We start from the raw sequence: 27299 nt of genomic DNA, 5'->3' as shown, positions 1-27299 counted from the left end.
AAGGACTACTACTTTTCCATAGGATTTCTTCTAGTAAATTATTTATTTATTTATCAATCCTATTTCTACACTGCCCAAAACTTAGGTCTCTGGGTGGTTTACAAGAAGATTAAAATCAAAACATTAATTAAAAACAAAAAATTTAAAACACAATTTAAATTTTTAAAACAATATTCTAAAAACATTAAAACAATCAAAACAATATCAGTTAAGTCTGGGTGAAGAAATGCATCTTTAGCAATAGCAATAGCACTTACATTTATATTCCGCTCTATAGCTGGAAGCTCTCTAAGCGGTTTACAATGATTTAGCATATTGCCCCCCAACATTCTGGGTACTCATTTTACCGACTTCGGAAGGATGGAAGGCTGAGTCAACCTTGAGCCCCTGGTCAGGATCGAACTTGTAACCTTCTGGTTACAGGGCGGCAGTTTTTACCACTGCGTCACCAGGGGCTTTAGAGACTTTTAAAAAGATGTCAGAGATGGGGAGGCTCTTATTTCACTAGGGAGCGCATTCCAAAGCCTCGGGGCAGCAATGGAGAAGGCCCGTCCCTGAGTAGCCACTAGATGAGCTGGTGGCAAATGCAGATGGACCTCTCCTGATGATCTCAATGTGCAGTGGGGTTCATAACAAAGAAGACGTTCTCTTAAATACCAAGGGCCTAAGCTGTTTAGGGCTTTATAGGTTATGACCAACACTTGTATTTTGCCTGGAAACATATCGGCAGCCAGTGTAACTCCTTCAATACGGGAGTAATATGGTCTTTCCTAGGTGACCCAGAGACCAGACTGGCTGCCGCATTCTAGACCAACTGTAGTTTCCAGACTACATACAAGGGCAGCCCCACATAGAGCACATTGCAGTAATCCAGTCTGGAGGTTACCAGCAGATGTACCACTGTTTTGAGGTCATCTAACTCAAGAAAGTAATGTAGCTGGCGTATCAGCCGAAGCTGATAGAAGGTACTTCTGGCCGCTGTCTCAACCTGGGACACCAAGGAGAGACTTGGATCCAGAAGCACCCCTAGAATGCGTACCTGTTCCTTCTGAGGAAGTGTGACCCCATCCAGAACAGGCAGTTCAAAATTGTCTCTCGAGTTTCGACCCCACACAATGAGTACCTCCATCTTATCTGAATTCAACCTCAGTTTGTTATCCCTCATCCAGCCCATCACCGACTCCAGGCAGGCATTTAGGGAGGTTATGCCCTCTCCCAAAGATGCTGACATGGAGAAATAGATTTGGGTGTCATCAACATACTGATAGCACCCTGCACCAAATCTGATGATCTCTCCCAGTGGTTTCATGTTAGATGTTAAACAACAGTGGAGACAATATGGAGCCCTGAGGGACACCATACAAAAGTTCAGATTTTGAAGAACAGCAGTCTCCAAGGGACTGAGGGGGTTCATGGTGGGAGGCACTGCTTTGCAGTAGTTCCGCTCCTACCTGCTCGAGAGGTAGGAGCGGAACTACTGCAAAGCAGTGCCTCCCACCCCGAACCCCCTCAGACACTCTAGAAGGATACTATGGTCGATAGTATCAAAAGCTGCCAAGAGGTTCAAAAGGACCAACAGAGTCACACTACCTCTGTCCATTCCCAGTTGGAAATCATCCATCAGGCCAACCAAGGCAGTCTCCACCCCATTGCCAGCCCGGAAGCCAGTTTGAAATGGATCTAGATAATCCGTTTCCTCCAAGACTTTCTGGAGCTGGGAGGCCACCACCCTCTCAATTACCTTGCCCAGCCTTGGAAGTTTGGAGACAGGCTTGTAGTTACTCAGCTCCGAGATATCCAAGGTAGGCTTCTTTAGAAGCGGTCTAATAATTGCCTCCTTAAGACTAGGAGACATCCTACCTTCCCTCAGAGATGCATTTATGATCTCTACCAGGCCTTCTACAACAACCTCCCTGCTAGATCGAACAAGCCATGTCAGGCAAGGGTCAAGAGGACAGGTGGTGGGCCGCACAGTTCCAATCAGCTTGTCCACATCCTCAGGAGTCACAAATTAGAACTGATCCAACCTAACCACATAAGAGGAGTCACTGGATACCTCCACATCAGATACTGAAGTAAGTGCAGAGACGAAATCCAGGTCAGCCCGAATACGAGAGATTTTTTACACAAAGAATTCATTAAACACATCACAGCAGGTAAAAGATGTTTCCAAATTCTGATTCAAGGGAGGAGGGGCACATACTAGCCCTCTTACAGCCCTGGACAACTCCACTGGACGTGAACTTGCGGATGCAATACAGGCAGAAAAGAATCGCTTCTTTGCTGCACGTATCGCCTGAGCACAGGTCTTCAAATGAGCTCTATGTTGCAATCTGTTGGATTCAAGCCGAGTCTTTCTCCACCTGCACTCCAGTCGTCTACCTTGCCGCTTCAGCCCCCATAGTTCTTCCGTATACCAAGGGGCCAATTTTGAAGCGGGTCAGAGAGGACACTTAGGAGCGATCATGTCGAACGCCCCGGTGAGTTTGCTGTTCCAATTCTCCACCAGGACATCAACAGGATTGCCGGCAGAGCCAACACTGAATCCCTCCAAGGCTTCTTGAAATCTTATGGGATCCAATAACCTTCTTGGGCGGATCATCCTAATAGGTCCCTCGCCTCTGCGAAGGTGGGGTGTGACTGAGTCCAACCTTAACCAGATGGTGGTCCGTCCATGACAATGGGGAAATCACAGGATTCCCCACCCACGGAACACCACCCTGATCAGAGTGAAAGACCAAATCAAATTTAAAAAATTAAGCAGAATATTAACCACAGTTTTAAAATTTGTGTGCTTAATGTTTGGAGTTTTTAAAAATTCTAACTTGGTTTTTCATTGTGTTGAAAACCACCCTTATTTTAAGGGTGGTATATTTAGTTTTAAATTTTCTTGTTCATGTATTAAAATTATAGTTTATAAGCTGCTTTTTTGCAATAGCTTCAAAACCAGTGTTCCCTGTAACAGGGATTCCCAGATGTTGACTACAACTCCCATAACACCCAGCCAAAAGCGACTGATGAATGGGATAATGGGAATTGTAGTCAACAACATCTGGGAATTCCTGTTAAAGGGAATAATGCTCAAAGCCCTTTTGTAAGCTGTGCTACAAGTTACAGCAACAGTGTAAAAAAGTGGACATATGCAAGGTATTACATGTATCATCGACTGGTAAAACATAACCTATACACCAGCCATTTAGACAAAAAGGCAAGAAAGGCCTCTCTACAATAGAAATGATACAAAATGTACATTTTGTTGTTCAGTTCTATAATAAAAATAATAGTGCTTACATACCTGAATATTTTCTTTGCTCCATGTATGTGGGGTTTTATTTGCAAGTAACTTTAGATCCTGGATAACAAGCCTCTTTACAGCTTCCCTTGGGTCATTCTTTAAGTACTGCAACAGGAGCTGTATCTGTACCAAAATGAGTTTTAAAGTAAAGTTACTTTTGACTACCTTCCTGGATTTCTCAATATGCACAGAAGTACAAGTACGGTAATGAAGAGAGAAGCATAAGCATGGAAGCTTCGGGAAACTTCATGCGCAATCAAAATTCAGCAACTCAACTCTGATGGCTCTAGAACACTCATGATGAACTTACTTTATGGATGAACAAAGGTAGTCTCATAATGAACACTCTTACTCCTCCAAAAGAAGGGTACAGTAAGTGCCCTGTAGTAAGGGTTCTGTATATTCTGCAATTCTAAACAAGCACCAATAACTGCCCCGCCCCTGCCCAAAAGACCCAACGAACATGGTACGCAGGAAAAGATCTCAGCTTTATTTCCTTCTTTTTTCAAAGCAAGCTTCAAGCCCTTATGGTTGCAAAAGTAGGCCTGAAATGTTTGGACAATGGCTCATGAAAGGAGCTGGATGTGGGTGGGTGGGTTGCTGAGCAAAATTTCCTCAACTTAACTATGAGAAACAATTTCATTAAAAATTGTACTGCATTTCTAAGAAGGGACAGACACACACACTCTTTTTCTAGCAAAAGTGAAGGCATTACCTGTTTGGGAATATCAACTAGAGAGGAGGCAGCAAGCAAGGTAAAGGTGTGCAAAGTAACAATGACCATCTTGGTGGAAGGATAGGACGTTACCAGCTGCTGCAGCAGCTGACGGGCACTGGAAGCCAGACTTGCATCGTGATGCATATGCTGCAGGATGGGAATCAACTTCAGCTTCAAGTCTACCGGAGTGGCTAAACCTATTCCATGGAAGGAAAAATACCCGGCCATAGTCAATCTTGGCAAAAAGCCCGAGGAAGAAAGTGACTCAACAGCATCACATCTCCTTTCAGCAAAATGTTAAGCAGCATAGGATTTGGGGGCAGATAAAAATAGTAGGCCCAGTTCAGTCCTAGGCCCATGGGACAAAAGCAGATGCTTTAGTCCCCACTCCCCAATGTCAAAATGTGGACTTCAAGCTCCTCCAAGCACGAACCTGTCCTTTTTTATCATGTCACGTCAAAGCAGCATTTACAATAATGATGTAATATAACATAATAATAATGAAAATGAATGATAAAAAAAATACTTAGTGTGACATGTGGAGTCAGACTCAGCCAGTCCATTTTTTAAAAGACAACTATTGGCTTTAAAATTCAACATCCCAATTCCTGTGGCCCCAAGGAATGCACTCTGGATGCACTGAAACTATATTTATAATCTGCCCTCAAGTATAGGAATACAATTGCAAGCAAGTTTGTAGGGTTGCTCAGTTTCCACTGGGAGGCCATCCAGGAACCTTACTCGCATGGAGCTGTGAGAGGACTGTAATGGACACTCTCCTTCATTAAAGAACTATAGTGTCTGGTGCTCCAAGGTCAGTGCCTGGTTGCCCAGGCTACAGGGTCTGGCAACCTACACAATGATATCAGACCTCTTTATCATCTCACATTCCTTACTCTCTTGTGAGATGCTTTCCCCATCATCATCCAGATATCATCTCTGGCATCGGCTGGGGAAAGCATCTCACGAAAGAGCAAGGAATTCAAAATGAGAAAGAGGTCTGATATCATTGTGTAGGTTGCCAGTCCCTATTTAGGACTGATGATGAGAGCAAGAAAGGCTACCAACAGCATGGTTCATTCAACCAGCTTGCCGGCGAGTTAAGTTCACTGGGGTGGGCAGTTTGGCCCGCAAGCCCCCAGTACGTAAGTACTAATGACAAAATGAAATACATTTTATTGCTTTTCATTCATTATTGTACAAAATACACATACCTTGAATCATTTCACTGATTTTGTTACATATGCCTCCAGCAAAATCTCTGTTAGGAGGAGGAGGAGAAGCAAAACCAGTCAGACAACAGATAATCAAACAGCAGCAAGAAGTAGCCTGCAACAGTTGTGAGATTTTTCCCTGGACCTTTAACTCACACTTCCACTGTCTTTAGGCTTAGGAATCTCTGTTATCAAGAAAAGCCAGCGTGGTATAGTGGTTAGAGAGCTAGACTAGGACCAGGGAGACTCGAGTTCAAATCCCCATTCAGCCATGATACTAGCTGGGTGACTCTGGGCCAGTCACTTTTCTCTCAGCCTAACCTACTTCACAGGGTTGTTGTGAGGAGAAACTTGAGCATGTAGTACACCGCTCTGGGCTCCTTGGAGAAAGAGTGGGATATAAATGTAAAAAATAAAAATAAAATAAAAATAAATAATAAGTAACTGTCCAAACACAGAAGGCAAATCAGCAGGCTTAAAGTATAAACCATACAACTATATAATTATGTCCCCCATGATTTACTCTCTCTGCAGATGGACTGGTCAGGGATTGTTCCCTGGAAACCTGGCAGAGGCTTAGTCTGTGAAAACCTGAAGAATAAAAAGTTGGGGTGGAGCTTGCCTATCAAGGAGCGCTTATGCCATTATTTAAGATAACATGGGTCTGAATCTCTCCACCAGAACTGTGCCACGTCAGAATTGAGAGACAATTACATTTTACATTCTTTGGTTGCCAGGATTCAGAAAAGCTGGGGAGCGAGATTAACAGGAAATATGAATACAAGTATTTTGTTAATATTTATTAACAGGAAATGTACACATACCTACAGATTGTAGTTGAGAGCTAGTGTTGTGCAGTAGCTAAGAACAGGAATTCCCCAGTTATAACAGAGAATCAACAGTATATAATGATTCAGGTGCCCGACTAAGGCTGAGAAGATTTGGGTTCAAATATCCAGTCAATCATAAAGTCCGTTTGGTGACTTAAGCCAATAACAATAATTCTTTCTCACCCTATCCTACCTGACAGCGTTGTTAAGATAAAAGTGGTGAGAACAGTGTTTGCTACCCCCAGCGGGATCAAAATGTTGTTATACATGCACACATAACTTTCTCTATCTTACAAGTTTGTTGTAAGGATTACCCAGATAATATAGATGAAGCAATATACAAATTCCTACACAAATGCCCACATATTAGCAGGGAAGTACTGCTTTCACATTCAGGAACAATGAAAACACACAAGACATTTGGCTTACTTGGACTGGGCAGAAAAGTTAGCTGCAGCAAATATAGCGGCTTCAACCTCTACATTGTCATGAGAGTCCAGGCTCTGGCGAATACTGTGATGTGCATTCTTCCTTTCTGGAATTATAGATGCCATACTGCCTAACATCCTGGATAAAGAAAGAGAGATATCTTTAAAATCATCAGAGGCCTTCTTTGGAAAGAGTAATTACCATATGATTCATATACCACTGGTTTCACTCTTTGAAAGATTGACATCCTTGAGGTAGTATTCATCACCAATTTCAATATATTGCCATTAGCTTTATTTTTTTCATTATGTCCAGTTTAATAATAAAATTTCTTGGGAAAATACTTAATAAAAACATTATGTTTATATATTATATAAAAAGAGAGAGGAACATTGAGCAGTAGCCAATTACTGCTTACCATCACACATTATCATAAATTCTGGACTTAACCAGATGCTGTTTTAAAGTCATAAGTGCTATACAAATCACATTAGCTTTCAAGCCATGTTTTCTCGGGATCTTTTGTGTTTGCCACATAAACTTATCAGTCACATAAGGAACTTTAAGTACAGGTAACCCTTCCTCAAATTTATTTTAACTAGTTTGATCTATTAGAAGTTTAACACGCTTCTAATTAATTCTTCACTCTGTATAACATTCATCACTAACTGTTCTTCAACCACCTGCAGATGTGCTGACTTGCTGTTTAATATTAACTCTTTCTTTCCTGGTTTCCTATACCATCTGGTCTCAATACCGTCCTCTACACCATATTTCTGTATCAAGGTACGGTAACCATCCCTGACAATTTGGCTGTTCCCTGATCAATTTTATACTCCCCATTTTATTCAGTTCAATATGTTCACATGGAACACATAGTCCATATGTTCTATACTCTCTGTAATGACTAAAATGTCATCAACGTACAGTATCTCTTATATAATATGATATTCTGATTAACACATTTTTCTCTATTGAATTCATATAGCTTACAGCTAACAACAGGGCCAACCAATCTGCGTATAATATTCACCATTAAACCTAAACACATTACAGCAAGCCAGCATAGTGAAATGAAGGATTGTGTGATATTTGATAAGGATGAGGGCTAGTGCCAAGTTAAAGGAATTGTGTACAGGATTGTATGTAAGGAATATGAGGAATGTTATATTGGGGAACCAGGGAGATCCCTGTTAAAAAGGTATAAAGAACATTTAGAAGACATGCAATAATATAATAAAGATCAATTGAAACCGTGGGCCAAACATAATAAAACATGGAGAAAGAGTTGCACAAACAAATGTGTTTGTTTTGGCTACTGAAGGAAATACTGTGAAACGTAAGATTTAAAAAAGGCTATGTATATTGAACAATTACATCCATCTATTAGTGTTGAGGAAATAAGAGAGGCAATGTAATGTATTGACCATTAAAGAGCAAATAAAGAGTTAATTTTGGAGAGCCACTCATTTCTTCTTCTTTCCCTCTCTCCTGTCCATACAGGTGAAACTTGGAAAATTAGAATATCGTGCAAAAGTCCATTAATTTCAGTAATGCAAATTAAAAGGTGAAACTGATATATGAGACAGACGCATTACATGCAAAGCGAGATAAGTCAAGCCTTAATTTGTTATAATTGTGATGATCATGGTGTACAGCTCATGAAAACCCCAAATCCACAATCTCAGAAAATTAGAATATTACATGGAACCAAGAAGACAAGGATTGAAGAATAGAACAATATCGGACCTCTGAAAAGTATAAGCATGCATATGTATTCAGTACTTGGTTTGGGCCCCTTTTGCAGCAATTACTGCCTCAATGCGGCGTGGCATGGATACTATCAGCCTGTGGCACTGATGAGGTATTATGGAAGACCAGGATGCTTCATTAGCGGCCTTCAGCAATTCTGCATTGTTTGGTCACGTGTCTCTCATCCTTCTCTTGGCAATGCCCCATAGATTCTCTATGGGGTCAGGTCAGGCGAGTTTGCTGGCCAATCAAGCACAGTACACTGTATACTTTTCAGAGGTCCGATATTGTTCTATTCTTCAATCCTTGTCTTCTTGGTTCCATGTAATATTCTAATTTTCTGAGATTGTGGATTTGGGGTTTTCATGAGCTGTACGCTATGATCATCACAATTATAACAAATTAAGGCTTGACTTATCTCGCTTTGCATGTAATGCATCTGTCTCATATATCAGTTTCACCTTTTAATTTGCATTACTGAAATTAATGGACTTTTGCATGATATTCTAATTTTCCGAGTTTCACCTGTAGATTGGTTACTTCAGCTGTATTTACTGTATTTACTTTTAAATGTTTACAGCTGCTTGAAACAGAGCATTGACAATGGTGTTTGAACATTAAAACGTGTTTGCTCTATTTTGGAAGATCTGTTTATTTTATTATTTTATGCATTAGAGAGGTCTAAAAAACTTTACACACACAAAGAACCTCGTTATCCGTGGACTCACATATCTGCGGTTGGGTAAAAGATACCAGACCTCGGCAAATGCAGGAAAAAAGAGAAACACACATTGACCTCGCATATCCGCAGGTAAGGGGTGGCCGGAAATTACTGCAGAGATCATTTCTGGCTGCCATTTTGTTCACTGGAGCCACAAAATGGCTCAGTTTAAGTAAAAAAGAAAAAAATCAATTATTTTCAACCGATTTGGGGGCATTCTGGGACACAGCACAACTTGGGAGGGGAGCAGCAAAACAGGATAAGGAGCTCCCCCCATAAAATTTCCCCCCCAAAATCAGCCAATTTTTGGCCAACCAGGTACCTAATCACTGTAATCCCATAGCCCCAATATTTAAGATGTCCTTATCCACAGCTGCAGCCAGGAATGGAATCCCTGTGAATATTGAGGTGTGTGTGTGTACACACACACACACACACACACACACACACACGGTAAAAGAGAATAAGGAGCATGTAGCCAGGCATCAGAAAATCAAGGCAACAGAAGGGCCAGATACCAATACTCAGCAGTCCATCTGCTGCCCAGTTACTGTAACTGGTTCTCCTCTCTCTGCCCCTGGACAGCAAACAGACTTACAGCCTTAAATGGAAGGCAGGATATGCTACCCCACAACAATGCTATGTTCAGGAGGCAGTAGAAGTAATAGCAATGTTCTTGTATGAATTTATATAAGCTGCTTTGGGGATCCTTCCAGATCAAAACATGCAAGAGAAATTAAACAAACAAACGTGATATAATAACCTGGTAAATAAGTGAGGAGATGCAGGAAAGCCAAGATGTAGGGAGGGCAAATCACTCAGTGACAGAGAATGAGCTTTACATATGGAATGTCCTAGGCTGAGTCCCTGGCATCTCCAGTTAAAAAAGAAAAGAACTCTGGTAGCAAGGCTGTGAAAGACCCCTGCAGAGACCTTGGAGATCCACTGACAGCCACAGTATTTATTTTTGTATTCATTATATTTATATACCGCCCCAAACCCAGGTCTCTGGGACATTTACAACAAAATTTAAATATTAAAACAATTTTAAAACAATGATGGGTTCCGTAATAGTAGACAATGCTAGAATTCTATAATACTAGACGAAACTAGATAATACTAGCTAGATGGACCAATGCCTGACTCAGTAGAAAGCCATTTCGTATGTCCCACTGTTATCATGCAGACAGTATTCTCAATCAGATAGTGCCCGGACAGGTACTCAGTAAATATTCATACCTGAGTGTGATGGCTCGAGCAACTGGATCATTGCTGTGAATAACTGAGAAAACTCTTTTCACAAACTCATCCACATTCAGGATCTTTTCCAAGTGCTTCTCACTTTGCTGTGTAACTTTCAGAACACAGAGCCTCAGAAAGTTGTTTCTGTTTGAAAAGATATTAACAGGATTTGTGTGTGGGTCTCGAATACCTGGATGAGTTTTCTTAGAAGGATTATCCTTAATAGGTCATCTCCTTGGTTTTTACCTTGCCCTTCTAATCATCCAGCCTCTCCTTCTCCTATGTAGAGCACATACATGATCCCTTTCTCTTTCACATGGAGAAACTGCTTCTTGAAAATAGAATCTTCTGAGTAAGAGCCACCTAACCCTGTGCCTATTGAAAGTACATCTTATAGAATTCAATGGCACTTATTCCCAGGGAAGTATGGGTGGGATTGTAGAGCAATTCCAAGGGTAGCGGAATCAGGCATCTGACCACCTTTTCAGTGACTGTAACTATAAGCAGCTGTTCATGTTATATACACCCACAGGCAAGAAAACATCTCCTACTATAGGGCCATATTTTTACAAAACCCTTAAATATTATAGATAGAGCCTGAAACATGCAAAATACATCAGTAACAGAATTTTGGATGTTCCAGACACTAGCTTATTCTATTATATGGAGTAATAAAATTATAGAATTATAACTCTATATAGAGTTTGTGGATATGTTTGTGTGACAGCAAATCATACTTCTCAATACCTACAGATAGCAAATTTTGGATACAGAATCCTGCCACTGAAATTAGTTGAATGAACTATTTTTATACTGAAATATGCTGAAGAAAAGGTTTTAATGTATAGGGTTTTGCTTTTGTGTTTTGCATTTTTGAAGGAAAAAATGTGAATATAAAGATGAGATTTTCTTATTGTTCTGAACAGATTTATTTAAAAATGACATCATTCAATAAAATAATGTTTGAAGCTGACATCCTACAAATTTCAAACTGTTCTTTTACTTCAGGTGCACAGTCTGCAAGTGCTTCTGGATCCAAAGCTGTCTCTGGTGTCTCAGGTTCAGGCAGTGGCCAGAGATGCTTTCTATCAGCCAGCTGCATCTGTTTCTTGAGATAAACAACCTCAGAACCATGGTACATATGCTGGTAACCTCCAGACTTGACTACTGCAATGAACTCTATATGGGGCTGCCCTTGCACATAGTCTGGAATTTGCAATTGCTGCAAAATGGGGCATCCAGGATCATGTCCGAGTCATCTCAAAGAGATTATATCTCTAGTATATTACAAGAACCATACTGGCTACCATTATGTTTCCAGGCAAAATACAAAGTGCTGATTAGGGCTTTATAGATTTTAAACAGCTTAGGCCCAGGTTATTTAAGAGAACGTCTTCTTCATCATGAGCCTCATCGCCCACTGAGATCATCTGGAGCGGTCAATCTGCAGTTGCCCCTGGCTCTTCTTGTGGCTACTCAGGGACAGGCCTTCTCTGTTGCCACCCAAGACTTTGGAATGCACTTCCTTTTGAATGAATCAAAACTTCAGCGGGTATTCATCCCAGCCCTAATCTCAGCCCATAAACTCTGATCCCACATTTTAGTGTGTTTTTAGGGTCATGCTTTCCAATGTCCTATACCTTTTTTTCTTCCTTAGAGATGCTCTGTATCACCATAGGCTTTCAGCATATGGCTTTTGATAAACTGAAGGAGACCTCAAGAAGCAGACCATTTATTGCCCAGTATGTTTCAAGTATTGTTTCCCCCTGCCCCCTTACATTTAGTATCTTCCTTTCTTGATAAGTGGAATAAGAAAGAGCTGAAATGTTTAAAAACCAAGACTAGAAGTGAACTCTCATCAATATTTGAAAAAGAGAACTGACAGGATGTGAGCAGGGAGGCAGAGTGGCTGTGGTCTAGAAGAATAACATCTCCCATACCAGGATCCCTGTCAAAGTATCTGGTCATATCAAGTGTGTGTACTTAAGTATGGGGCTCAGGAACAGACTGGGACTTCTGTTGGTGTACCCATCACCCCATTGCCCAACAGAGTCCCTGAGCTCACGGACTCAGTTGCTGAGTTGGCGTTGGAGTCCCACAGACTTGTGGTGGTTGAGGACTTCATTGTTCACTTTGGGACCCATATGTCCAGGGCAGCTCACGAGTTCATAGCAGCCATGACAACTATGGGTCTATCCCAAAGGGTCTCTGGACCGATGCATACTGCTGGTCATGTGCTCAATCTGGTCTTTTCAGACTCTGATCAGGGTGGTGTTCCATGGGTGGGGACTCCCGTGATTTCCTCATTGTCATAGATGGACCACCATCTTTTAAAGATTGGATTCACACTAACATCCCACTTCCACAGGGGTGAGGGGCCTATTAGGATGGTCTGCCCAAGAAGGTTATTGGATCCAATAGGATTCCAAGAAGCCTTGGAAGGATTTAATGCTGGCTCTGCCGGTGATCCTGTTGATGCCCTGGTGGAGAATTGGAACAGTCAACTCACCAGGGCAGCAGACACAATCACTCCTAAGTGTCCTCTTTGACCTGCTTCAAAATTAGCCCCTTGGCATACAGAAAATCTACAGGAGCAGAAGCAGCAAGGCAGACGACTGAAACACAAGTGGAGAATGACTCTACTTGAATCCGACAGATTAAGTCATAGAGCACATTTGAAGATCTATGCTCTGGCAATATATGTGGCAAAGAAGTGATTCTTTTCTGCCCATATTGCATCCACAAGCTCACGTCCAGCGTAGTAGTTCAGGGTTGTGACAGGAATAGTACATGCCCCTCCTTCCCTGAATCAGAATTTGAAACCGTCAGTTACCCACTGTGATGTTTTTAATGAGTTATTTGTGGACAAAATCTCTCATATACGGACTGACAGATTTGGATCCCACAATTATGGCAGTGTCTGATATGGAGGTGTCCAACAACCCCTCTTATGTGGTTAAGCTGGATCAGTTTCAGTTTGTGATTCCTGAGAAAGTGAACAAGCTGCTAGGAGCGGTACAGCCTACGACCTGTTCTCTTGACCCTTGTTCAGCATGGCTTATATTTTCTGGCAGGGAGTTTGTTGTAGAGGGCCTGATAGAGATTATACATACTTCTCTGAGGGAGGGCAGGATGCCTCCTTGTCTTAAGGAGGCAACTATTAAACCTCATTTGAAGAAGCCTGCATTGGATCCCTCAGAGTTAAACAACTATAGACCTGTCTCCAACCTTCCATGCTTGGGCAAGGTAATTGAGAGGGTGGTGGCCTCCCAGCTCCAGGCAGTCTTGGAAGAAACTGATTATCCAGATCCATTTCAAAGTGGCTTTCAAATGGGCTATGGGGTGGAGACTACCTTGGTCAGCCTGATGGATGATCTCTAATTAGGAACTGACAGAGGAAGTATGACTCTGTTGGTCCTTTTGGATCTCCCAGCAGTTTTCGATACTATCGACCATAGTATCTATCCTTCTGGAGCGTCTGAGAGGATTGGGGGTGGGAGGCACTGTCTTGTAGTGGTTCCACTCCTACTTCTTGGGCAGATTCCAGATTGTGTCACTTGGAGACTGTCATTCTTCTAAACTTATGTATGGCATTCCCCAGGGCTCCATACTGTCTCCAATGCTTTTTAACACCTACACAAAGCCGCTTGGAAAGATCATCAGGAGATTTAGTGCAGGGTATTATCAGTATGCTGATGATACTCAAATCTATTTCTCCATAACAACATCATCAGGAGAAGGCACAACTTCCCTAAATGCCTGCCTGGAGCTGGTAATGGGCTAGATCACCTCAGGAGATGATTTTGATCTGCCCATTCTGGATGGGGTCACGTTTCCCCAAAAGGAACAGGTGTGCAGTCTGGGAGAGCTTCTGGATCCACAACTCTCCCTGGTATCCCAGGTTGAGGAGGTGGCCAGAGGTGATTTCTATCTACTTCGGCTGATACACCAGCTGCGTCTGGTTGTTGTTTTTTTAAATGAATGACCTCAGAATGGTGGTACATATGCTGGTAACCTCCAGACTTGACTGCTGCAATGCAGTCTATGTGGAGCTGCCTTTGTACATAGTGCAGAAACTGCAGCTGGTACAGAACACGGCAGCCAGGGTGGTCTCTTGGCCATCTCAGAGAGACCATATTACTCCAGTGTTGAAAGAGCTACCCCGGCTGCCAATAAGATTTCCAAGCAAAATAAAGCCCTAAACAGCTCAGGCCCTTGGTATTTAAGAGAACTTTTTCGCCATGAGTCCCATCGCCCACTGAGATTATCCTGAGAGATCCGTCTGCAGCTGCCACCAGTTCATCTGGTGGCTAGACAGGAATGGGCCTTCTCTGTTGCTGCCCCAAGACTCTGGAATGCACTCCCTGTCAAGATGAGAGCCACCCCATCTCTGACAACTTTTTAAAAATCCTTAAAGACCTACCTTTTCACCCAAGCTTTTCAATTTAAGTGTGGTTTTAAACTGTTTAAAGGTTTTTATTTCTGTGTTTTAACTTTTTATGTTGTTGTAAGCCACCCAGAGACAGAAGTCTGGGGCAGCATACAAATTTGAAATCAATCAATCAATCAATCAATCAGTTAGCAACTTGGGATATTTATGGCCAAGAGTATTAAATCATTTCACCAATGCAGCTCAATTCATTTAATGGAAAATGCCTCAGTGGAGAACTTTGAGAATGTGGTTGTATGAACACAGGCCTCACCTCTGATTTCAATCCACCTCTACAAGAACTACTTACTTCAACAGGTACTTTAATTGCTAAAAAGAAACATTTAACTATTCACATCCCAAAGCACAAATTAGTAGTTTTAAATCTGTCAGCTCCTATTTAACTCCAATTACTTCTCATATTTTTGGTTGCTACTGATTTATAACAGCTTCTAGATTTTGGAAGATAAAATGAATGCACATTCCTCATATACCGACATTTAATTCCTCATATACCGACGTTTAATTCTGAAAAACAAAGGCCTTCAATTATGAACTGATTTTTTTGTTTAGCAGAATAGGGAGGCCAACTGATTCCAGGTAATATCACCCACAAACCACTTTCAAACCAAATACTTCTTGACAGAGAGAATGCTTAAAAAGATCAGATTACTCACAGGCCTATAAAAGAAACAAAAACTAAGAACAATAAACAGCTGCTTGAGTATCAAGGACTAGGAACAGACCAGTTTTACTTACCCAACTCTGAAAACATCAGCTAGCTTTAAAAATGCTGAATTAATTAGAATTGGGAATGGATATTTCTGAAAGAGCCTAGGAAAACGGACAACAGCTTCACATTGTTCCCCCAGCTTGCCAGATCTGAGACCTGTATGTAAAAAGGAAAAATATCAGCATACTAAAATATTAGACATTACGAAGAGAAGCATAAAAGGTGCAGCAGTTTATCAAGTGGCAAACTCTCTTTTTAGAGAGGCTTTTTAGTTTGTATTCTGTCTCTAGTAGGTTTTTAATCTTAGATCGGATTTTAACTGGGTCTAGTTTATAATGGAATTTTATTAATTTCATATTGTTTTATCTATTTTATTATCTTTGTGAGCCACCCTGAGCAGTATTGCACTGGAGGGGCAGGATATAAATATTTTAAATAAATATAAGCACATAATATTTTAATGTCATAAAAAAATAGGACATGGACATGCAAAAAATGTATAAGGTTGGGCTGTTTTGTTTTTTAATCCTGCATTGTAGAAGTCCTTTATTGCAACAGCTCTCCCAGGATACATTGAAGACTTTCCTGTTCCTCCCATCCTGCAACTCAGCCATGATGCCACAAACCCATTGCTGGCACTCTGGTTAGTGAACCACCATTTGGAATCCAGGGAGAGTGTTTCTATAGGAAATAACACTATTAATAACAGCAACAGCACTTATGTATAAACGTGTTTATAGCAGTGAGTTAGTGTAGCAAACTTGAATTATTATTATAGCAAGGGTAAATTTTATAGCTGATGTTTCACGAAGAGAGATGCGCAGGAAGTCCACTTCTGTTTATTATGTTTGTTATGAATGAATATTATTACTGTTAAAATCAATAAAAATTCAATTTGGGGGGGGAAAGAGTTAGTGTAGCAAACTGAACTATGAATCAGGACTTCCTCAGTTTAAATATCACCTTGGTCAAGCAGCAATACAGGGAGAATACTGATGCTTACCTTACAAGGTTGTTGTAAGGATTGCAATGAAACAAATCAAGTACTTAGGATGCCTGAGAAGCACTATGCAAATGTTACATATTACTATTATCATCATCATCATCATCATCAGAAGAAGAATGCATAGTAGGATTCAGCAAAAAGAAAATCAACTCACTGCTCACAATACAGATACATTTTTGGACTATGGTGATGGTTTAAAAGTCAGTTTTCAGTTGAAGCTTCAGGAAATGGTTGGCAAAGCTAGTTTGGGCTGCAGCCTGGCAATATCCCCTCACAGGACATCTTCACACATGCACTTATGAATTTTATTTTTAGGAATGCACCAAAGAATTTTGTTAAGTGTATACCTGAAAATGTAAAGTATTACAAACCAGTATTTTAAAATGTCTATCATACAATAATCAAAGAGCTGGGATTGGCTACAGCTCCCTGTTGAGTGTACTTTCAGTAGCAAACCAATATTTACTGCTGTATAATGTGTGAAGTGAAAAGCCCACTTGTGCCCAGCATCTTGGCACATGAAGAATGGGTGCAGAGCTGTCTCTCTTCCAGCATCTGAACTGGTTGAAGAACATCAGCTGAGTTGGCTGTGGACTTGTGTGCACCCAGCAGAAATTGAACATGAGCAGATTTCCTTCATCATGGGAACATGGAGGAACGTTACCTGATCAAGTTCCACTTGTTAAAGCTGTAGGAGTCCTGCCAGAAACTAAAGATGATGGCAATCTTATGCACACTGAACAGTCAAAGGGGGTAAATCATCTTCTGGTGAGATACTGACAAGGATTTGCTACAAAATTAACCTGTTTCACTTAAGATCATTCAAGCCTTGATCAAATCAGAATCCAACACTCTGTTTCCAGCACTAGCCAACCACATGCCTCTTGCAAAGATCACAAGCAGAGAAAGATGGATACTGCCAACTGTCCTGTAAGAAGCAGCAGCAGTCAGATAAGAAGTGTCACTATCACCATCTCCCCTTGCTGCTGCTTCTCCAGCTCAGCCTCACAGATGCCAGTAGGGTTATCAGTCACCCTGTGAGGTAACCATCGATGCAAAAAACAATGAAAAAACACTGCTTATTGTTTTGATGATTTGCTATATGTATTGTTTTTATGTAAGCCGCTCTGGGGGCACTCATTGGACAAAGAGCATGTTAACCGCAGATAGGTGGGCAGAGGCATCTTTCAAGTGATGATTCCCTATTAAGCAGGGAAGGCAGGTGGTTTACCCAACCCCAGCACAGCATTCCTCCAGTGACTGCTGATCAGGGGCATAACTACTATTAAGCAAGGGGAAGCAGCTGCCTGGGGGCCCCCACACCTCAAGGGGCCCCCTAGAGAAGCAAGTGTATATACTGTGAAGTGTGTATCAGCGAGGGACCCATTTTAAAGTTTTTTCTCTGGGCCCACTCCAGCCTTGTTACGCCCCTGCTGCTGATGGTATCTACGAATCCACATTTCTTTTTCGATTATGAGCCCTTTGGGGACCCCATTTTCTTATTAAACCTTTTCTATGTAAACCACTTTACAAACTTCTTGTTGAAAAATATATAAATTATAGCAATAATAAAAGTAGTAATGTGTCTGTGAGTGTATTATTCTGCTGCTAGCCCACAGCACCTGGTAACCAGAAACATAGTACATGGACATTGCATTCGGTCATGGTTTGTTTATTAGTAGTAGTAGTACTATTGAGATTTCTTCTCCAATGCTCCGCTCTCCCGCCTCTCAGGACAATTTAAAAACAATCTATTCCAGTTATATCTCCTACAGAGTTTTCGCACGTGAGTTACTTTTTAGTTTGGAAGTTCGATATCACGGGCCACCTGCTTAACCATCAACCATGAGACTCTCCAAGGGGCGGGACTTCCTGTTAGAAACAGGCGTCACGAGCGCATGCGCAGATGGTGCGCGCCATTGCCTTTGCCTTACCTTTATCCAGCTCCATGAGGGCGGAATTAGCATCCAGCTCTTGCTCCCCGTAACCGGCATCAGCCAGGAAAGATTTGGAAGCAGAGGCCATGATGTGTTGTGTTAAAACAAGCGCTCTTTTGCCGAGAGAGAAAATACTGTGCTGTTTTCCACAAGCGCGCAGACGCTCTTCTCCCTGTCCCCTTCTCTACTCTTAGGTACTGCGCATGTGCAGATGCCACACTCGTCCCGAGCGCTTGCGTCCTTGCTTTTCTCCTGCCACAGTGCTTTGAGTGCGCATGCGTAGAGTAGCTGCTGTTCTGCAAAGACTCGTAATCTCCAATGAAATGAGAGCGAAGGCAGTAGCGTTTTGTAGCAAGTGGTTACGCATGCGCAACCAGGCGGGTAAATGCTAATTTCAGCATGAAGCCGAAAGGCTGGGGGCGGGGTTCCATTCTTCCGTTAGGCAGAGCGAGGCCAATAGGGAATGGGGGTGTGGCTTTATTCTCTGAACTGCCCAATGGCTGTGCGAAGTGACTTTGGCGGGTATTTTGGGTTGGCGGGAGTTAACTAGAAGGGAGCCCAGTCGGGGTCTTTCTGCTCTAGGGGTGCGTTGTGGGGTTGGGGAGCGAGTTGCGTCAGGTTCGGTTCTTGGGCTAGTCGTCATCAACCGAGGCATGCTGTGTCGTTCCCTCATTCATCGCTCCCAGACTGGGCTGCAGGGTGAGTATTGGAGTTTCTTTTCTCTCTCTGAGTCCCTTTTCGTTTATTTTGTAACTCCTCTCAAAGAGATTCAGGGCCGTGTACGTGATTTTTCCTCGCCCTTGCTAATGTTCACAACAACCCTGTGAGGTAGGCTGGGCCTATCGGAGGCTGATGGGCCCAGGATCTTGCTCAGTATCAGCTTCAGGACTGAACCTGAAAACGTCTAGTTCTTCATATGTACTACGCGAATACTTTCCCTCAGTTTTTTTTTTTTTTCCAGTTTAAGTGATTTTTGAGGGTGTGCACTGTCCAGGGGATCACTAACTACTTAGATTAAGGCAGGGACTCGGTTCTTGTCTTAAAACACAAAGCAAGGAACCTGTGAGGTGGCTGCCTGTGTAGCCTTGGCCTTCCTTTTTTCTCCTCTTCCCATTTATAGACCCTGATCTTAATATTAATGGCAAGAATTTAAGTATTTATTTGCTTTTTACCAAACAAAAAATACAAAGAGGTGTGTGTGTTAAACATTTGCTGCTTTTTTCTTCCTTTCCTTTCTTGGATGAATATGGGAGTGGGGTTGGGTAAAAGACTACAATATGTTCAATATTATCATTCTATCCTAAATGATTAATGTTTAATAAATTTTAACTTTAAAAAGTGTCTTTGCCATGTTGTTTTGAGCATTTCAGTTATACAAACTTGCTTATAATAAAGCAATAATGCAGAAATCTAGGAAATAAAGTAACATGAGCATGCACTTCACCAATATTCAATTAGTGGGGAAAGCTGGGTAGAGGCATACAATAAATGTTGTAAAGTAGTCCACTACCCAACTATTTATTTGTTCTTAGTTGAATGTTGGTGAATTGCACACTTGTAATTTTTTCCTACATGACTGCATCTACAGAAATCCTTGCTCAAAATGGAGGATGTTCCCATACTGTTCTCCATCCCCCCCTTCTCCTAATCTGATGCCTCTGTGGTCTCTGGGACTGAACCTATTTCATATTCTGCTCTTTCTCCAAGGAGCTCAGGCCAGTTTATCTGGCTCTCCCTCTCCTAACGTTATCCTTGCAACAACTCTGTGAGGTAGTTTAGGCTGAGAGAGAGTAATTGGCCTGGAATTACCATTGATTAATGGCTATGTGGGGATGTGAGCCTGGGTTTCCCTGGTCTAAGTCTAGCACTCTAATCACAACATCAGGCCTGTGCAATTCATGCCCCCCTCCCGCTGTTTTGGACTACAACTCCCATAATCCCCTGTGGCCAATAGCCAGCGATTATGGGAGTTGTAGGCCAACTTCTGCAGGAGGGCCTGCTACACCTTGCTAGCTCTTGGAACAATAGATTTGCAAAACAATGCCCCAAAGAACCCCTGGATCCAAAGACAATGCAAGTGACACCTGTTTTCAGAATCTCACTACTTAGCTTTCCAAACAGCAAAGCAATTAAAAAGCCTTACTCTTTTTCACTTCAGGTGGAATTATGTTATCTTTGCTCTTTTAGGTCTGCAGCCACAGTTTCCCATGTACCATCTCTTGGATTGCTATCAGTGTTCTAGGGAAGATGACCACCCTTCTTATGGAGAAATGGGAATGCCAGTTCCTCCTTTTGGCTGTACCTTTTCAACAGGTATGAATAGAGATTCACCTGAAAACCTTACCAGCTATGCTTGCTTTTATGGCAAGGATGAAAATAGACCATATAAGTAGTTCAAGTTCTTTAATGTTACAGCCACAAGCCAAAACCCATATAAGTAATGATTGCCTCTCTTGATCAGCCATGGTTTAGGATAAAAAAAGAATTGCCTATTTTAAGAATACTACTGCCAAACACATAATTAAATCATGTTGTTGATGACATAGTGGATAGGATACACTATCAAGAACTTGAAAGTTAGCTGTTCAAGGTTTTGTCTGGTCATAATGCAAGTGTGGCTTACCAAATTATCTACTGTATTCATTGAGTAAGTAAGTTACTAGCCATGGTGGGATAATACCTTTTATTAAGACCAACAAAAATGTTAGTATTGAGCAAGCTTTCAAGTTCTCCAGAACTCTTCTTCAGGCTGGATGCTCAGCCTTTATTCTGTTTGTTTCAGACAAGTAGTTTTTAGAACCTAGAAGGATGCAGTTAATCACTAAAAATAATCTTTGTTAATCATAATTAATGTAATAGAAGTATATGTGATATAAAGCAAAAAAATATTTAAGTTTGAAGTAAGTAAACTGCATCCTCTTTAACAGAGCAACATGTTCCACTGATTTACCTTTCAGCTCCCGATCTGCAGCATATACTCGCTGTTGCAAATGAAGAGGGGTTTGTTAGGCTGTACAATACCCGCACCCAAAGAAGCAACCAGCAGGTTTTTAGAGGTAAGTGAAAACCTTTACCTGGATGTGAAACATGAGCTGAATTGTTTAAATCAATTTCAATTATTTTAATTCACAGATTAAAGGGTTTGACAGTACTTGCAAACGACAATTTAACTTCCTCATCTATGCTCAGCTGATGATAATCCAAAAAATTGGGGGTGGGCCGAAGGCAGATTAGGAGCTACTGCTAGATGGGTCATTTGCTCATTATGTGGGATTCACATGACACTACCCGCCAGTTGTCCACCTATATTTCCCTGGGCTTAAATTGTTCAAATTATTAATGCAGAAACTTTTGTTTTTAGAGCAGTGGTGCAGCAACCACTCATGAGAACTGCTAGCACTATTTTTCTGTCTCCCCCCACCCCTGCCCTGTCCCCTTTATTTCTTTTTTCTTTGAGAGAGACATAAAACGAAAGGGTCAGTTGACCGTGTCCGGGCAATGCTCCATTATGTGCTGGGACATAGCCCAGTGCAAGCACCCCGAAACAACTATACCTATTGTGGAATTGCAGTATTTCCTCTATGTCGCATGCAAGTGGGCAAATGACAGCTGGCTGGAGCTACAAGGAGCATGTCTGGAAATGCCCTGACTCCCAGTTATCTAACAATGACAACAACAAAAAGGTTTCCTCTTCCCTTTGTCTCCCCTCCCCTCACTTCAAAATAGGCTGCTACAATGGAGAAAACTTGGTGACCAATCAAGACTGCACTTTTTTGTAAAAGGAATGTAAACTCTGATTCCCAACCTGCGGTACTCCCAGATGTGGCTGAACTACAATTCCCATCATTTCCAGCTACAATATATTGTAGAAGGGGATGATGGGAGTTGTCGTTGAGAGACATCTGGAGTGCCACACAGGTTGGGAACCACTGCCTTAGCCACACTATTGTCTCTGGCTTTGGTTGGTGGACTTGGGGTGATAAAGAATACCACAAGCCTGAAATCCACCTACTTTACATTATTAGACCATGCTTTTCTTACCTGCTGCGGCCTGTGAGTGCTGCTCTGTGTTTGGGGTTCCCTCCTGCCAGCCCTTCTTCCCCACCATTCTTCCTCCTCATGGAAAGCTGTATATAAGAGGGCTGTGCACATGCATCACTGTGTACATTACTGAGGGCCAGTAGTATCCCTGTTTGCAGCAGAGTGAAGGAAATGGTCACATTCCCCGTTTATAAATGGATTTTCTGTTTCAGCAAGACTTCCTGTTATATCTTCTTTATATATATTCCTCTAAGGTGTACCCGTCAGTAATCCCATGTGTGGCAGCTCTCTCGTGGGTTCATGAGCAGCTGCCCGGACAGGGATGCTGGGAGAAAACAGTGATGGAGGCAGGGGGTTGGGAGAAGGTGGGTGAGGGGGGAGAAAGTTGCTGGTGGGGGGGGGGAACGGCAGAGGGGGGTGGGAGGAGAAAGCGGCAGCAGCAAACTAAAGGTGCAAATGCTCTGCAGCCGGCCCAGCTAGTTTAGAACTAACGTATGCCCTCATTTTCCCCTTCAGAGTGGCAGGCTCACTCAAATGCTGTTTTTGATCTTGCCTGGGTGGCCACTGAGCACAAAATTGTAAGTAAAATAGCTTTTTCACTTTAGGTTGCTCTCAGCAACTCCTGAAAGAAGTCCCAATGCCCCCCACCCCAGTCTTTCTACTCTTGCAAGTCCAATAGTCCCAAGAACCTCATCTGTGCTATCAAGAGCTCATTTAATTAGATGTCCCCCAATCATGTATACTCCACCATAGTGTTCTGGTGTTTTCAGGGCTCAAACAGGAACTCTTCCACAAGAGAATATATCCACAAACAGAACATTAAAAACAAACATGTGCAAAACACAATATGGAAGTCAAGTGGAAATATTCCCCTTTCTGGTCAGGGGGTCTGACACCATTGTACTTGAACAAATGGAATGGATCATTGAGATGGGAAGTTGCTAAATTAGAATTTATGAATAAATCTGGTAGTATACCCTTGCCCTTCATGGTTGGTGAAGGCTTTTAGGGAGGGACTGGTTCCATGGGTGGCGGGGGTGGTCCCCCCTTGCCTGAAGGAGGCAGTCATTAGGTTCCTCTTCTAATAGTCCTCATTGGACCCAGACAACTTAAATAACTTTCAACCAGTTTCAAACCTCGCCTTCTTGGGCAAGGTGTTAGAGAGCGTTGTGGCATCTCAGCTGCAGGCTGCCCTGGATGAATCTGATTACTTAGATCCTTTCCAGTCTGGCTTCTGACCTGTACATGGGACTGAAGCTGCCTTGGTCACCCTAGTGGATGACCTGTGCTGGGAGATAGACAGAAGGAGTGTGACTCTGTTGATCCCCCTGGGCCTTTCAGCTGCTTTTGATACCATCGACCATGGTATCCTTCTGGGATGTCTCTCTGGGTTGGGACTTGGGGGCATGGCTATATGGTGGCTCCACTCCTACCTAGGGGTCATACTCAGAAGGTGGTGCTGGGGGATGCCTGCTCCAACCTTTGGCCTATGAGGTGCCACAAGGATCTGTTCTGTCCGCCATGCTGTTTAACATTTACATGAAGCCCATGGGAGAGGTCATCCGTAGGTGTCGGCTGCGGTGCCATCAGTATGCTGATGACGCCCAGCTCTACCTATCTTTCAAGTCAGCAGATACCAGGGAGGCAGTGGATGCTCTAAACCAGGGCTTGGAGGCTGTTCTGGACTGGATGGGGGCAAACAAGCTGAAACTTAATCCAGATAAGACAGAAGGTAGAACTGATCATCTGAGTAATGAGGTAAATCTGGTCTTGGACGGGGTCATGCTCCCTCTAAAAGACAAAGTCCGCAGGTTGGGAGTGCTTCTGGACCTAACACTGTCCTTGGAGGCGCAGGTGGCAGCACTGTGCAGAAGCACCTTTTACCAACTACGGCTGGTGTGCCAGCTGTGACCCTACTTGGAGAAGTCAGACCTGACTTCAGTCACTCGTCCATTGGTAACATCCAGATTGGACTACTGCAATGGGCTCTATGTGGGGCTGCCCTTGAAGACTGTTCGGAAGCTTCACCTGGTCCAATGCTGCTGCAAGGAAGCCTGTGGGTGCAAGTCGCTTCACAGGTATTACACCCATCCTGCATCAGCTTCATTGGCTACCAGTCCGCTTCTGGGCTAGATTCAAGATGCTGGTATTGACCTTTAAAGCCCTACACAGCTTGGGACTGGAGTACCTGTCTGATCGCATTCACCCATATAAATCTGCCAGGGCCCTCCTCTCATCATCTCAGGCCCTGCTCATGACCCTGCCACTAACAGAGATTGGTGGGGACTAGAGATAGGGCCTTTTCGGTTGTGGCCCCTCAGCTTTGGAATGGCCTCCCTGAAGAGCTTCACCATGCTCCCACCCTCAGTGTTGTTTAAAAAAATCTTAAAATGCACCTTTTAAAGGAGGCTTTTTAATGCTCTGTGTTTTTTTGTTTGTTTGTTTGTTTGTTTGTTGTTGTTTCTGGTAGGTTCTTTAGCTTTTTATAATTTTCAGTTTTTAGCTTTTAAAATAACCTTTAATTTGAACCTAATAATGATTGTGGGTTTTAATCTGACAACTTTTTTTTTGTTTAATTTGCTTAATTTTATTACTTTTGTTTTTTGTCTATCTTATTGTTGTGAGCCGCCCCGAGCAGTAGTGCACTGGAAGGGCGGGGTATAGATTTTTAAAATAAATAATAATAAATAAATATATAACTTGTGCCTTGCATAAAGATGGTTCTCTTGCTATAGCAAGCTATATAATTTCAGCATATATAGTGTTAACTGCAATTATTCTATTCTCATGCTTTCATCTAGTATATGAATATTAAATTTACAACACTGAAGAGGCCAATTCAGACAATCATCTAAACCAAAGCTTACATTATTGTGAAGGAGCCAGCCCTCCCACCCTGGCCCCAGCGGACTCTCACATGCTGCCTGTGCATACTTGTGAAGAGTGAAAGCTTTTGTTTCACAGTAATATAGTATTTCATTCTGTCCAAACTTGGGGAATTGTGGTTTATCTCATTTGTACTTGGTTGAAATTTCTCAGGATCAGACTCTGAGTTTATTAACAAACCACAATTTCTCCCTGTTTGGATGCAATGTGGAACTGTGGTTTATTCTAAAGCTTTCACTTTTCTCCTATGGTGCACAATGAAAGAGGAGTGAGGTGTGTGTGTGTGAGCCCACAGAGAAGTGGGCTTATTCATTATAATATTAACCATGGTTTAACTGACTATCTGAAATGGCCCACCATATTTCTGCCTTACAGACAATGGGACGTGTTCTTTGCATTTCCATTACCTTTTGATATGACACCATTGTATCTGAATCCCATGTATATTCCTGCTACCTTCTAAGGCTACAGTCCTATGCAGTGATAGTTGGGAGTAAGTCCCATTGAACTTTTTCAGGTTTTGGTGCTTAAGCATATACAAGATTGCACTGCATGTCTAGGTCATGTATCTAATACATGTGTTTTTGTTTACTAAGTAGCAATAACAATAAGCTACTTGGTCTCTAAGGTGCCATAGGACTTTGTCTGCTGCAAAAAATGACTAACTCGCTTTCCCCCCCATCAAAGGTTACTGCTTCAGGAGACCAAACTGCAAAAGTGTGGGATGTAAGGGTTGGTGAGCTGCTGGGAACATGCAAAGGACACCAGTGCAGCCTCAAGTCAATTGCTTTCTCTAAATTTGAGAAAGGTAAATATTTACATTTTATACTTTAACATAAACTTAGATGGACCCTTAAGAGTGATGCCTTGAAACCTTGCCTAGGATTTATTTATTTTTACATTTATATCCCGCTCTTCCTCCAAGGAGCCCAGAGCAGTGTACTACATACTTGAGTTTCTCTTTCACAACGACCCTGTGAAGTAGGTTAGATTGAGAGAGAAGTGACTGACCCAGAGTCACCCAGCTAGTATCATGGCTGAATGGGGATTTGAACTCGGGTCTCCCCGGTCCTAGTCCAGCACTCTAACCACTACACCACACTGGCTCTCTTATGGATTTGTTGCAGTATGGCCTAGATGCTGCTGCACCATCAAATCTCTCCTCTCCTCTCCCTGGCTTCTCCAAAATGAAGAGTGGGGTGTGTTTGTGTAGTATCTGAGTGCAGAGCATGCTGACTTTGGAGTACCTCATGCCCCAAGTGAGCTGAGCCAGACCTCTGTGCTGATTATTGGCAAATCAGGGACCAGCAAGTACAGGTCACAAAAGTAAGTGTCTGAGCAAAATCCCACATTAGTTGGTACTATTTGGTTGTGCGGGTGGCTTGGGGCTCCGTTGCAAAACCAGTTGTGGGGTAGCTGCAGTCTCCCTTGACTGAAAAAATGCTACAAATAGACTGCTCAGAAAAATGGGGCATCTTTTTCAGTGAAAGACCAACTGAGTGGCTGTAGGGAGTCTGAGAATAGATGCAACAAGTATAAGAGGGATTATTTCCAACACACCTCTGGCTGATGTGTAGGACTCCTTCCAAAAAACTGCAGAACAATATGTTTGGATTGCCTTGGAATCTGGTATTGCGTATATTGATTTGAAAACTGAAAATATTCCAGTAATTCAAGTAGAGGGCAAAGTTTTACAGGAAGTTAGTGAAAAGTCCAAGCTTTATGAATGCAATGATTCTGTACTGGCCTTTTTAATAAGTGATTCTAATTGTTTCACAGCTGTCTTCTGTACTGGGGGAAGAGATGGAAATATCATGGTCTGGGACACTCGATGCAATAAGAAAGGTATGTGTACATTTATTCCAGTTCTATACTGCTTTTCATTAAAATAATCACAAAGCAGTTTACAATATGATTAAAACAATACACAATTAAAATACAAATTAAAAGTACAAATATTACATATAAAAATAATACATCTCTATTTAAAAACCTCTATATGCATACCTTTCCCCCCCATTTTATCCTCATAATTGTTAGCTCTTGGAGGGGAGATTGCTTTATCT

General features: G+C 42.1%; 2 protein-coding genes across 4 annotated transcripts in view; one reads left to right on the top strand and one right to left on the bottom strand.

Moving 5' to 3' along the window:
• The window catches only part of INTS7 (integrator complex subunit 7), an 83554-nt gene extending 64919 nt beyond the window's left edge, over positions 1-18635 (bottom strand). Inside the window, exons 1-7 of one of the 2 annotated variants that reach the window (XM_053309936.1) lie at positions 18304-18635; positions 15390-15519; positions 10199-10345; positions 6487-6624; positions 5228-5274; positions 4011-4210; positions 3296-3418 (exon numbers count right to left, since the gene is read on the bottom strand). In XM_053309936.1, the coding sequence (XP_053165911.1) occupies positions 3296-3418; positions 4011-4210; positions 5228-5274; positions 6487-6624; positions 10199-10345; positions 15390-15519; positions 18304-18394 (876 nt within the window). In that variant the 5' untranslated portion in view covers positions 18395-18635. The remainder of the gene's footprint in view (positions 1-3295; positions 3419-4010; positions 4211-5227; positions 5275-6486; positions 6625-10198; positions 10346-15389; positions 15520-18303) is intronic. The other variant, XM_053309926.1, reaches the window with a different exon arrangement.
• Positions 18467-27299, top strand: part of DTL (denticleless E3 ubiquitin protein ligase homolog) — a 34806-nt gene continuing 25973 nt past the window's right edge. The window contains exons 1-6 of one of the 2 annotated variants that reach the window (XM_053309945.1): positions 18467-19005; positions 20494-20619; positions 21264-21362; positions 22864-22925; positions 25921-26041; positions 27013-27078. In XM_053309945.1, coding sequence (XP_053165920.1) covers positions 18960-19005; positions 20494-20619; positions 21264-21362; positions 22864-22925; positions 25921-26041; positions 27013-27078 — 520 coding nt within the window. In that variant the 5' untranslated portion in view covers positions 18467-18959. Of the gene's footprint in view, positions 19006-20493; positions 20620-21263; positions 21363-22863; positions 22926-23999; positions 24106-25920; positions 26042-27012; positions 27079-27299 lie in introns of those variants that run through there. The other variant, XM_053309956.1, reaches the window with a different exon arrangement.

The sequence above is a fragment of the Hemicordylus capensis genome, chromosome 1 (assembly GCF_027244095.1).
Source record: "Hemicordylus capensis ecotype Gifberg chromosome 1, rHemCap1.1.pri, whole genome shotgun sequence".
In the NCBI taxonomy this organism is placed as follows: Eukaryota; Metazoa; Chordata; class Lepidosauria; order Squamata; family Cordylidae; genus Hemicordylus; species Hemicordylus capensis.
Note: the sequence above shows the minus strand (reverse complement) of the source record. Positions and strands in the feature narration are given on the sequence as shown.